This window comes from Callorhinus ursinus, unplaced genomic scaffold (assembly GCF_003265705.2).
Source record: "Callorhinus ursinus isolate GAN/ISIS: 27379988/994484 unplaced genomic scaffold, GSC_fseal_2.0 scaffold88, whole genome shotgun sequence".
Classification (NCBI taxonomy): domain Eukaryota; kingdom Metazoa; phylum Chordata; class Mammalia; order Carnivora; family Otariidae; genus Callorhinus; species Callorhinus ursinus.
In genome coordinates this window covers 1,792,969-1,805,857 of record NW_027397150.1, presented here as the reverse complement: position 1 = coordinate 1,805,857, position 12,889 = coordinate 1,792,969, and the positions used below count along the sequence as shown (strand labels likewise).

The 12,889-nt window shown below is 57.1% G+C and overlaps 2 protein-coding genes across 8 annotated transcripts in view; both read right to left on the bottom strand.

Annotated features, from left to right (window-relative positions):
• The window catches only part of SLAMF8 (SLAM family member 8), an 8,321-nt gene extending 4,296 nt beyond the window's left edge, over positions 1-4,025 (bottom strand). The window contains exons 1-2 of one of the 3 annotated variants that reach the window (XM_073888208.1): positions 3,650-4,025; positions 871-1,197 (exon numbers count right to left, since the gene is read on the bottom strand). In XM_073888208.1, coding sequence (XP_073744309.1) covers positions 871-1,197; positions 3,650-3,950 — 628 coding nt within the window. In that variant the 5' untranslated portion in view covers positions 3,951-4,025. The remainder of the gene's footprint in view (positions 1-870; positions 1,198-3,649) is intronic. The other 2 variants (XM_073888209.1, XM_025860728.2) reach the window with 2 other exon arrangements.
• A 5,328-nt stretch (positions 4,026-9,353) lies between these two features.
• The window catches only part of FCRL6 (Fc receptor like 6), a 16,361-nt gene continuing 12,825 nt past the window's right edge, over positions 9,354-12,889 (bottom strand). For 3 of the 5 annotated variants that reach the window (XM_025860685.1, XM_025860687.1, XM_073888237.1), the window contains one exon: positions 9,940-11,329. In XM_025860685.1, the coding sequence (XP_025716470.1) occupies positions 11,094-11,329 (236 nt within the window). In that variant the 3' untranslated portion in view covers positions 9,940-11,093. Of the gene's footprint in view, positions 9,673-9,939; positions 11,330-12,889 lie in introns of those variants that run through there. The other 2 variants (XM_073888236.1, XM_025860688.1) reach the window with 2 other exon arrangements.

Below are 12,889 nucleotides of genomic sequence, written 5' to 3'. Positions count from 1 at the left end.
TGGTGGAGGTGATGGTGGAGGAGGTGGAGGTGGTGGTGGAGGTGAAGGTGGAGGAGGTGCCTGGAGGGCGTGGAGGTGAAGTTGCTGTTCCAGTGCCCAGTGAAGCCAGCCGCCCCAGCTGAGGGGCCGAGTGGGGCTGTGTGAATGATCCTGCCAAACCACGGGGCGCAGAAGACCCGCCCAGCTGAGCCCCACCCCCCCGCAGGTGGTGAGAAATTAAAATGGCTGTTTTCGGGCAGTAAGTTTCGGGGTGGTTTGTTTTGCAACAATGAATAATTGAGAGAACCCATGAATGTCATATAGTTAAAAATCTTTAAATACTTCTAAAAGAACTCTTTAAAGCGATATGAAATCAACATTCCATGCTTCAATTATATTTCAAGTTTTAATAAAAAAAATTGTGTCGTAGTTTGGCAATATTTTTTCTTTGTTAATGTTTTGTCAAATAATGGCACATCTTATAATCTTAGAATTTTGGAGTGTAGGCCAGACCACTGTCTCTGATGCTTTCCCAAACGCAGTGTATCTTGCATTTGTGGGCAACCATGTGTAATATTACTGACGATGCCCATTTTATAAATGAGAAAGGTGAATGCTAGGGAGGCTTCGCGTTGTGTCCAAGGCCACTGAGCCCAGAAAAGACCCTGCTGGAGTTCAGGCAAGGACTGTGGGGTGGCAAAGCCGGGCTGCCTCACACAGGAGCACGCCTGCCTGGGAGCACCTGGGGAGCTTTCTCAGATGTGTCCCGGAATCAGCTGCGAGGTCAGAGGCCAGAGGTCTCTGGAACCCTGTCCTCCCCAGCTCCTGGGACACAGGACCCCTTTCCAGCGCTTTGTGGGCAGCTGGAGAGCTGGTGTGGGGCGCACTCACCGTACACCTTGAGCTGCAGGAGCTGGGTCTGGGCCCGACCGCTTGTGTCCACCAACAGCACAGAGAAGTTGCCGCTGTCTCCAGACTCCAGAGGCTGGAGCTCCAGGCTGAGGTTGCTGTGGAGCTGGGCCCGGCCCAGGAAGCGGGAGCGGTACAGAGTCTCTGGGGAGCCCCGGAAAAATGTGGCCAGGAGCTCCTCCGAAGGCCAGAGAGATCTCCAGATGGCCTCTCGGACTTGGAAGCTGGCAGGGCGCTCTGCCACCAGCAGCACAGAGCCCCCAACCTGGCCGTGCACTTGGGTGCTGGAGGCTCTGGTGGGAAGCAGTGCTGCAAGAAGAGCCACATCACTGCCGGCCCCAAGCTCCTCACCCGTCTCCCGCCACCGCTTACACACCCAGCTAAGCTGCTGCGAAGCGCTGGGGCCCCTCTCCCCACACTCCCTCCACCCACGCTGAGCAAGGTGCACTGTGCCGGGGGTGGGGGTGGGGCTGGAATAAAAGCCTAAGGGAGAGAAACCTGTCTCTGTGCTTGGGGAGCTCCCAGAGGAAGTCCAACTCTAAGCAAGTGATTAAAGCATATTAAGTGAAGGGCCACGATGGGGAAAAAGATGCCCTGGGAGAACACAGGTAGGGTGATGGCCTTGGGAGGCTCCGGGAAGAAATGGTTAAGCTGAGAGCAGGAGGAGCGGGGATCGGCCAGGCCGGGGGGAGGAGGGCTGTGTGGAGCAGGGCTGGAGAAGTGGCACAGGCGAGGGAATGCGGCGTTCCGCGTTCGAAGGCCTGGGGGGCGGGCGGGAGCGCGTGGTTCTGGTAGTTCTCAGAACTGAAAGTTGCTCTCTGCAGGGGAGTAAGAGACTGTACTGCGGGGCTGGTGGGAACCTGGTCCTGCCGCCTGAAAGCACACGTGGGCTTTACCCTTAGAGCTCTGGGAGGCCTTGCACAGGGTTCAGTAAGAGTGAGAGGATGAGATGCTGGTTAGAAAGACGTGCCAGCAGGGGTGTGGGGGTGCACTGGAGTGGGCAGGGCCCAGGCTGTGGCTGTTCCTCGGCCTGCAGAGTGAGGGGAGGAAGAGGGAGGAGTTAAGACTCCGGTGTGTCATCAGTGGGGTCGGGTCCTAGGTGCAGTCTGGGGAGCGAAGGCGAAGGGCGTCGGGGGTACCAGGAACCCACAGAGCGCCGTTCTCCGTGATCCCGAGGAGCTGGAGGAGAAGCAGGCTGGGAGGTGGGGAGATGCTGAGTTCGAGGGCTCTGGGCGGTACCTTAGCGGGAGGGAGCCCTGACTCCTTCGCTGGCTAATTGCTGCTCATCCTTGGAGACCCACTGCCTCCCCTGACCTCCCCATTTGTTGGAGGGGGCGGGCGGTGTCCACACTGTTTCTCCGTGTGGCCCAGCAGCCTGGGGTGCTTCGTTCCTCTGCCAGGATGGCCCGGGGATGAGTCAGGGGCTGCCACGTGAGAACACAAGTTCCTCTTGTGTTCTTCGTACCCCCACGCCCACGCTATGTTTAGGAGGAGCATGGAGGAGAGGCTCAGCGCATTGTACTAGGTGAAAGGAGGCCCTGAGGACTCCCCTGGCACCTGGCACTGTGGGGCTCAGGGACACAGAGCAGCATAGCTCGTGTGGGACATGCCCGAGCGCTGGGAGTGGGCTTGACAAGCCCTGTTCCGGGGGGTCACTCACCAGCTCCCTGCCCATCTCACTGCCCTCTGCAGCCCTAATCATCAGGCCTTGCTGCAGAGGCTACTGCGGGTGGAGGCCCAGGCTACACAGAGGATGGTGCTGGATGCAGGTCAAGGTCCCTCCAGTCTCTCCTGCCCCAACTTGGCCGCAAACCCGTGCTGTGACTTCAGCACAGCACCCTGGTCCCTTCCGTGGTCTCACCCCCAAAACAAGAGGGTGCACCCAATCGGTGGTACTCATCTGGTTTACCATTAGGGGGCCTTCAGAAAAATTCTTTTTTTGCCTTCCACGTCCAGGGACTTGAAAGATTTGTGCACCACACAGATTCCTTTTCCTTTGGGAGGGATTTCCTGCCCGTGTTTAGACAGGTTAGAATCCTCACGGCCTTTGGAGCCCTCGAGGCCAGGAGCCCAGGAGGGGCACACTGGATAAAGTCATCTCCAAGTCCCTCCGAGTTCCTGGTGGGAACCTAGGTGGCTTCGTCTTTGCCAGGCCCCGACTCCTGCCCCTGGCCTTGCACCGCTGACCCCTGGCCTGTGGGCTGCCTGCTCACCACGGAGGGAAGTGTCGCCCTTCCCACGGCACACCCTTCCCACATGCCAAGTCCGTGTGCTCTGTTTGGCTCGCTCCCCCCCTCCACCCTTCCCAACATCCCCCTCCCTTACACAGACCTGCAAGGAGCAGCCTCGGCTTCCCCCAGGTTGATGGAGAGGCCTCCTTCCTTGTACGAGCCTTCTCGCCCTGCCCTCCCTCTCCCCAGATTGTACTAGAATTCCCTCGCCCTTCTCACAACCCTGTTTTTCCCAACCACTGGTACCACCAGCCTCAGTTTGTAACTGCCCGGGGCCACGGAGCAGCTCGTGTGTCTTGGACAACGATGCTGCTATGGCTGCCACCTCCTTCCTCCCAAGGACCCCGCAGGGCCTGGCTCTGTCCAGCTTTCAAGGTTGCCCGAGAACTTGCTTCAGTCTTCCCTGTCCCTCCTCAGCCCCTGGGTTCTCCCTTGGGATGCGGGCCCCTGCCCAGGCGGCTGACGAGCGAGGGGCCCTACGGAGGGGCCTCCAGCTCTCTGAGGACGGGCCACACACCGGCCCCCCTTACCTTCCCAGAGAAGCAGGCTCCACAGGGACCACATGCCCATCCTTCTCCAGAGAGGCCGGCAGACTCCTTCAACAACCCAAATCCAGAACATCTGGGGGCAAGTGGATACACGGGAGGAGCCTGTGGTCCTTCTGGAAAGTCCCATGATCAGAAGGAGCAATCTTGACTCAGAACAAGATGCCCCGAAAGTGAAAATATTCAGAGTAAAGTGGAAGTTGGCTCCCAGCCTGGCTGGGCTTTTGTCAGGAGTGGGTTCTTGTAAGTCAGCCTCTTTCATGTGCCCGTGGTGGGCCACTGCCATCCGCCAGAGGCAGGTGCCCCAGCACAAGCCCACATCCTCCGGTTGGACTGGCCAGCCTTCCCTGCATCTCACCGCCCCACGGCCGGCTGCCCTTCCTGCTGTAGCCACAGAGAACCCTCTAGACTGCAATTCCCTTTGTTACTTCTCTAATATTCTTCCGCACCTCCTGCTGCCCTCAAAAAAGAGACTAAACTCTCGGCTTGGTGTACAAGGCGCTCCTAAGTTCGACTCCGGTCTGTTGGTGCGAGCTGGCCTCCCCGGTCCGTTTTCTGGCCATGCCAAGCAGGACTGCTCCTCCGGGGAGCACCCACGGCACCCCCACGCACTGTGCGGCAGGCACGCTGCTCCATTCAGCCCTCCGGACTGGGCGCGCTGCAGCCGGCCGGCTCCCCCTCAAGCCATCTGAGCCCAGTGCCGGCGGGCTCTCTGCCCTCAGCACACTGTCTTGCCACGGTTTTCTCGTCTCCACGGACGGGTTGCCCACAAGGTCTTCCCCTACTCATTTCTGTGCTCCCCTTGGTGCTCAGCACGCTGTGGGTGTTTCCTAAACATTTGTAAATGAGTGTGTGAATTCTAGACGTGCTCACAGCGATTCTCCACGAGGGTCTTATCGATTCGAACCCAGAGCGAGGCTGGCACCTTGCAGAGGTCGCGAGCGAGAGCTGAGACTGGAGCCTCGCCCCGGGGAGCCTGGGCCACTTTGCTGCCCCTCCTCATCCTGAGTCTCTTCTCACTTCCAGTTACGCGGGTTCTTGAGTCAGGGGAGGCCCTGCGGGAAGACGAAGGCAACCCCCGAGAGCCATGCTGGGCTCATGGTGTCCCGTCTGCGCAGAACTCCTGACCTCGCCTTGGGACCGGGCCAAGAGCAAGGCAGGCACGGCGGCCGGAGAGTAGGAGGGGTCTGGGACCGGGTTCCTGCCCTCTAGTGGCTTGCAGCTGAAGTGTAGAAACAGGAAATGCCCAGAACGAAGGTCCACTACAGAGGGGGAGGGCTCTGTGCAATGGGCAGTGGGGCCTTCTCGCTGCAGAGGGTGCGGGGACCTACATCTGTGGATGTGGGCGGGGGACCCTTCCCTAAAAGTGGGCTTTGAGCTGTGCCTTGATGGTAGGCATGATTTGGATAGGCAGAGAAAAGGGGAGAGCCAGAGGCTGGGGCAGGCAAGGGGAGGAGCCTGTTAGGGCTGCAGCGGGTAGGAATGGAAAGGGAGGTTGAGGGTCGGATCACAGAGGCCTTGAACACTGGCTTAGGGATTAAGCTTTTGTTCTGGGGGCAGCAGTTCTTGGCCTTGCTGGACTCAAATCCTTGGAGACCCTGGTTCAGTGGGGCTGGGACGGGACCTGGGAATCTAGTTTGACCAGCACTCTGCTCCAGGTGATCTGCAGCTGGTGGGCCAAGGGAAGGCCCTGAGAAGGTCTGCTTGGAGGGAGGGGTTGTGGCCCGTCCTGAGCCCAAGGTAGCTGGCTGGGGGAAGGACAGCATGCGGGGCAGGTTGGCAGAGAAAGAAGAGGCAAGAAAGCCTGGGTAGCAGCTGTTGGGATGGTCCTGACTGGAATAGGAAGGAAATTCAGAGTAGAGAGGCAGGGACAGGGCAGAGTCAGGGGACAGAATTTGGGAGCCACCTGGCCTCACGGTAGAGATGCTAAGGGAGGGGACTCATTTATGACTCCGCTGTGAATTCTGTCCTTCTTGCATCAGGTGTTTATTGAGCATCTACTTACGTGCCAGCGGCTGGGAACACAGAGATGAAAGGCTTGGCCCTGCCCTCAAGGAGGCTGCAGTTTGGGTGAGGAGACGGGATGTGTAACCCGATAATTACAGTCGGGGAGGTAAGAGTGGTGCGTGTAGGGGCTTATTTAGGATGGGGTCTGGCGCATAGTCAGCATTCCAAAAAAATCTTAACTGTTGCTACCAAGTGGCCAGAGACGGAAGAGAGGAGAACAGGTGAACGCAGAGCAAGGGGGGTCAGGTGTGAGCAGTCCCCTCCATCTGTCCCAGACTGGCCCCTACATGTCTGCACCCTGCCTATAGCCAAGGACAGGCTTCCCAAGCGGGGGAGCCCTCCCAGCCCGCCTAGAGGTGGACGGTGTGGGACCGGGAGGGTGTGGGATGCGGGAGCTGGGCCCTTGTGGGAATGCGGGGGATAGAGACTCGGAATTCCTGCAGAGCAGACTGTGGGCAGTCACGCTCCCTCTTAGCAGATTGGATCTACGTGGGGGTCCATCCAAGCAGGAACCGAGTTGCTGTCTTCCCAGCCTCCCCACCTCGCCCCCCATGCCCTTTTGCTAGAGGGGAATTTCAGGGAAGCCGAGGAAGGGGGAAGAGGAGGTTGGTGAGGGTCAGCAGACGTCCCACCTCCCCAGAGGGAAGAACTCCAGGCTGTGTAGCCACCGGAGAGAGACGAACGGGGGCAGCTCCGGATGGGTTAAGTCTGCGGAGGCAGGCTCTCCCCCTCTGCTGATCACTGGTTCAGAGCAGGATAATTAGCCCGCCAAAGGACAGTGTGCTGGAGTCACTGGGCTGGGAGTTCAAAGGCACCACTCCCACATTCCTCAATTAAGAGAGCAGAGGGGCCCCTGGGCCCTCCTGGGAGCCAGGGAGTGGCTGTGGCTCGGGGCTGTAGCTCCATCTGCACCTCTCCCCCTCTCCCCTAGCCCACCTCCGCTGCGGGCAGGGGTGCGGGGGCAGGTGTCCCCGGTGGCCACGCAGGCTGCCCCAGTTCCATTCGGGGCCAGTGGAATCTGGGTGTCCTGCCCACTCACACTTGCCCTCAATTCTTGGACTGGCCTGGGGACAGAATAGGGCCACACCAGAAGAGAGGAGAGATGGAGGAGAGAAAAAAGTCGGAAGGTGTTTGGGGGAGAGAAGGAAAGCGGGTGGAGCTCCAGACAGGAAGGAAGGGCATTGAGCGGGCTTTCTGGGAGGGAAGGGGGGCACCTCTGGAGGGTGGTGTGGGATGTGGGCTGAGAGGCCAGGGACAACCCATCTTTATGTCTACCTTCGCCTCCTCGGTTCGCGTAGAGTGGACCACCTACCTGCACGATCTGTCCGATGGCACCAAGCCACCAGGCGCCGGCTGGCCCCAGAGGCGGCCCTGGGTGGGGCAGTCCACGCACAACCCACCCCCTCCCCCTGTCAGCCAGCTTGGGCAGCAGAGGCAGTGCCTGCGTGTGTGAAAATGGGGTACCTGACCTCCCCTGAGATAACACTCTCAGGCCTGCACCCACGGCCCTGAGCATGAGGGCCTCTTTAATATTTGTGCCTACAGCACCTGCCATGCCCCACCCTTGTTCTGGCTTTGCTCGGGATGTGGAGACAGAGTGCAGTCTTTGATCTTTGATGCGCGAGAGCAAGGTGCACGCAGCAGGAGAGGGGAAGCAGGAGAGAAGAAACAGCCCTGTAGAAACTGGGTGGGACGGTTGGAGCCTTCTTCTTTTTAGGGTCTGCTTTTGAGGCAAAGACATACTTTCCCAGGGAGCTGAAGGCAGGCTGCGTAAAAAAGAGACAAAGCCGTGACCATGCGGAGGTAGCCAGGGAGGGACTGGAGTCTCGCTCACTCACTCAGCGAGCATTTGCGGGATCCCCATCCGGTGCACCCTCCCGCGGTGAGCAGGTGCAGAGAGCACTCAGCATGGGAAGCCCGTGAGCGCAGGGCTCGTGCTGGTGCCCATGACGCCGATCTGTACCCCAGGCAGAAAGAATTCCCAGACAAGTAGGACGACGTGGGCTGATCGTTCAAAGGGCTTGACAGACGGACCCCTCCGAAGACGGTGCAGAGGGCCGCACGCCGAAGACGCAGGCGCGCTGACTGCCCTAGGCCCTGCCGGCCGCAGCTCCTTTCAGCAGTGCGGCTCCGGATGGGAACGTGTGTTTGGGGCACGAAGCATCCCGGTATTGGGTGAAAAGGCCTGGGTCTTCCCTGTCCTGTGCGCCGCATCTGTCGTTCCTGTCATCGCGGTCCGTACAAAGACGAAGGACGCAGAGCTACTTAGCGGATGCTGGTTTAGGTAAAAATGTCAAAAACCTTATTTTCTAGCCGAATCTAAAATAAACCTGGAATTGAAAGCAATCCCAGTATCTGCAAGCTGCCTGGCTCAGGGAAGGGTCACGCTCCATTTTTAGTGTTTGTCTCTAAAATATTGAGCCACATATAAAGCAAGGATGGGCGTCCAGTGGCACCTCCGGATGCGGCTGTCCTACGGATGGTCAGACCCACGGAGGTCAGTAGAGGGCAGCCGCGAGGCCCCGTTCCCGCTCCCTCTCCCCGGAGGTTCAGCCGCACCACACGGCCTCAGCTCTGAACCGTGCACGGAGCCCTTTCCTCCCTCCTTACTCAGGAGGTGTTTTGACCCCACAGAGCCCCGTTCCCTACGTCCCTAGAGCAGGCAGACAACTCATCGCTGCTGGAGGAGTGTCTGCATTTAGCTCTGACTTGGAGAGAAAACTAACAGTGCAGAGCCTTGCGGTCCGTTCTGCAGCCTTCCTTGGTGCCTGCAGGGTCTGTCCCTGGAGACCCGGGAGAGTCCCATTCTCCTCGCCACCAGCGTCCTCCAGGACCAGCAGCGGGTTCCTGCTCTGAGCATTGGCAGGGAGCCTGGGGGCCACCTGTGCTGCTGTCAGGCCAGCCAGGGAGAGTCTGGGGTCTCCTCTGAAGCCTCTGCTTTCTCTATGTGCTTTTCGAGGATTTTCTTTTTCAATTTTCTTAGTAATTGTTCATTTTTAAAAATCCCGGCTCATTCTTTTCTAAACTAAGGGGGAGGGATATTTTCGGCTGTGCAAATAGAAGTGGGGGTGGGGAGGGATTCTGGGGAAGGAGCAAAGTGCAGGAGAGATGAGCCACAAGGGTGCGTGTGTGTGCACGTGCGTGCATGTGTGTGTGCGAGTGTGAGTGTGTAAGTGTGTAGGATAGGGCTTCTCACCTGTGTCAAAGGAAATGTTTCTCTTTATTCTGAATCCATTGTGGACCTATACTTCTGTAGAATACGATAAAAGCAATTTACTAAAAAAAGAAATAAAAGAGACATCCAAAATATAAGCCCTATTTTTTTATGATTGTATTACTCTGTCAGATTGCTATAAAAGTTTCTAAGTTCGGGCGCCTGGGTGGCTCAGTTGGTTAAGCGACTGCCTTCGGCTCAGGTCATGATCCTGGAGTCCCGGGATCGAGTCCCGCGTCGGGCTCCCTGCTCGGCGGGGAGTCTGCTTCTCCCTCTGACCGAGAGCACGAGAAGGGGGAGGGTCAGAGGGAGAAGCAGACTCCCGGCCGAGCAGGAAGCCCGACGCGGGACTCGATCCCGGGACTCCAGGATCATGACCTGAGCCGAAGGCAGTCGCCTAACCAACTGAGCCACCCAGGCGCCCAATAAATAAAATCTTAAAAAAAAAAAAGTTTCTAAGTTCTTGCTTTTCAGTGTTCCACTTATCCCGCCCTGCACTGGTAAACACCGTCCACACACAGGCTCCAGTGTCACTGGTGTGGGGCAGGGGGTGGGTGGTGTGAATGCTCAGGGAGGAGCTGGTCCACGGGGGTGACTGGCAGGGCAGTCTTCTTCCCGCTCTCCATCATCAGTGTCTCCTTCAGGAGCTGTCCTCTCTTTGACTTGACTCTTTACAAGGGGCCAGACTGTTTATAGAGGGCGTGGCAAGGCTTGGCTTCTGTAGGTGCTTTCTGATTGACCAGCGAGGACCCCGGGCTTCTAGATGACCTGGCATGTGCTTCCCAGCCTGGCAGAGGAAGAAGTGAAGGGGAGGGGCCCTGATGTCTTCTGGACATGGCCTGGACCAGTGATGAGAGAGATGGGGAGGAAGCTGAGGAGGCTAAGGAAGAGGAAGTTCAGGTGGGGAAATGGGAAGGAAGAGAAGGCCCGGGGAAGCCGAGAAGTGCTAGCGAGGGTTGTCCTAGCAGTTCTCTGGGCCCTCTGTCCTATCCAGTGATGTTCCCAAAGGCGAGTGGATGGAGGTACTCTCATGAAGTGTCTTTTGGAGGCAGACCAGGCTTTCTAAACTTTAATGTGCATACCAACAGCTTACAGATCTTACTTAAATGCAGATCAGGATTCAGCAGGTCTGGGTCTGAGTCCGAGTGGATGCATTTCTATTAAGCTCAAGGATGAATGCTGGCTGTGGGCAGCTCAGGGGCACCTGGGTGGGAGCTCTGGGTGGGCGGGAGGACGTGGGCCTCTTCCCAGGACAGGTGGGTGGGGTCGGTGACATCCAGCAGCGTGACTGGGACCTCACTCTGTGATTCAGGAGCAGGGGCCTGTAGGGTCAGGGCTGGGAGGAGGAGCAGGGAGAACTAATCCTCCTAGTTACCAGGACTAAACCCTCAGCATCAAGGACCAAACCAACCATCGGGCACTATGAGTGATCGGCTTTGGTGAAAAGTATGAAACAAACTGATACGCTTCTATGAACAAATAGATTCTACAAGTGTGTATCTTGGTAAACACATGAGGGGTAAGTGAGTGTTCTGATATACTCTACAAATGGGGGTTTTGGGCAAGCCTCAGTTCCAGCAACTTTGGTAACCTGGTCACCGGAAGGGGTCTGAGCAGAAATGTGTTGCAGAGAAGGCTGGGCTCTCAGTGCCTGGGACGGGGGCTCTGGCTCTGGGGTTGAGAATTCTGTGCTATTATCTGGGCCAGGCCTTCCCCCCCAACTCTTGGCCTCCCCGAGCCACTGAGAGGTCCTTAGCCCCGTGGTCACTCAGGGGCTTCAGCGGCAGCTTGGAAGCTGGAAATGCTCTACCAGAGCTGCCCGGGGGCTAGCTCTCTCCTTCAGGGAGAGGCCAAGCCCATGCACGGGGACTGAGGCCACCTTAGAAAGTCCTTACAAATGTTGAAGAGAAGGCACTCCAACCCTTCCACTCATGTGCAAGAAAACATCTGTGGCTTCCGTGTCTGGTCCACTGCTTGGAACTCATGTGTGAACGGGGATGCCCCTGCCCACATGTTCCTGTTCTTCCACTCAGAGGGCAGCCCAGAGATCATTTAGGTGTTCCTCGAGTCTCCTCGGAACCCTGGCTGGGACGCCGGGCTCCCTCACTGCTGGGCTCAGGGATTGGGGACCTGCAGAAGGGACTGGGGTCTCTGCTGGCCTCCTGGGGAGCACTGGGGCCTCAGGTGGGTGGTGTTGGGGGGATGCCATCAGTAGTAGAGGACCTCCTCGAAGTTACCAAGGGCAACTCTGTGGGTCCTGCTTCTTGTATTCGGTTCCCTGGCTGGAACCTCACCAAGCTTCGAGTGTTTCACCTCGGTGTAGATGACAGAAGTGTCCTGTGGCAGAGTCAGGTCAGGATGAGGAGGCAGATGTAACACAGAGGGGGAGGGAAGAGCAGGGGTCCAACTCACCCAGGTCCCCGAGGCTGACTCAGCAGGCCCGGCTGTGGGGGAAAGAGAAACACCCGGGTTAGGGTGTCTGGCTCACCTGTGCACCTGCTGTCCCCCCTCCCCAAGCCCAGGGAGCACTGTTCCCCCGTTTCCCTTCTCAGGACCCGCACCTGCCATCTGAACGCAGGTGGGCCCAGGAACCAGGAGGCCTGGGTCTGCGCAGCTCGACCACAGCCCAGCTGTGTGACTGCAGGCCAGCCTTTTAGCCCTGGGACCTCAGCTTCCCCAGCCAGGGAGAAAGGAGGCGGTGCTAACGGTGACCGCCTCACAGGGATGATGGTGAGAAGCAAGAGAAACGAACGTGTCCAAGACATCAGACAGCGACCATGCACCAGGCAGTCCTTCAGGTGCGAGGATTGTATTTATTATATTAATCTCACACCAATCCTGCCAAGTAGGGACGACTAATTCCTTCTCAAATTGGGATGAGAAAACGGAGGCTCAGAGCGGCTAATACTCCCCAGGGTCATATCCATAAGAAGGGGAACTGTAGGTGAATATCAAATCTTTGCAAACGTGAAGCATTCTCCCAAGGATAGCAGATCCAGCATCCCCTTCCTGTGCATCTTGGAATACAATGGCCTCTCCTGCCTTTGGGTTTCAGACCCCCTTGCCCTCCCCTAAGTGAAAGCCTGCGTCTTGCAAGCAGGAGCTGGGAGCAGGCCGCCCTGCCCCGAATCATGCCTTTGCCTTGTTGCCGTGCTAGGATTAAAACAGCCACATTTCCTTATTTTGTCCATGAAAACCACATATTTAGAGTTGGCTTCTTTTTTACTTTCTGGTGTTTAAGTTCTAATTGTGACTTTCCTCTGGAAGGAACCGTGCCTGGATGTGTTTTCCTACCTGCCCACCAATGCTTGGGTCCTGGGGAAAGTGGCCCTGAGCCCAGGAGACTCCCTGTTTGTCCACTTCCCCTACTGCCCTTCATGGCAGGGAGCAGAAACCCCAGGCTGATTCAAACCCATTTTAAAGCCAGGAATAGAAATCTCAACAAAACAAAAACAAAAACAAAAAGCTTCATTTTTGAACACCTGTGACACACCAGACAATCTTTAAGGTATCTAGAACCTATGTTCTATCCCTAGTAACTTATGATAGTCTTGCAAAGTAGGCATTATCTCCACTTCATAGATTAGGCTCAGAGAGCTTAAAGAACTTGCCCAGTTGCACAGTGAGTATATAGAGTCAGGTTTTCAACTCAGGTCTGACTGACTTAGAAACTCATACTCTTCCCACGACGCCAGGTTGGCCCCTCTCCATGGGAGAGAGGACTAGCCTTTCCCCGTCCCTGCCATCTGACTCTGGTATCTGTGGTTGGAGCTCATGGTCTTCTTGGCTCCTCTCAGAGCTGGGACTGTCCTGCTGAGACTTATACTGTGGGGCAAGACAAACTGCATCATTCCTTTCTCTCTTTTCTTTGTTCCTTCACAGTGCTCAGAAAAAGGCAAAAAAACATTCTAAGTAGGTGGCAGCGGTGGTGGTGTGGTGGAGATGATATTGAAGGTAGTCATTATGGTGGAGATGGTGGTGTTGGTGTTGGTGGTGTTGATATT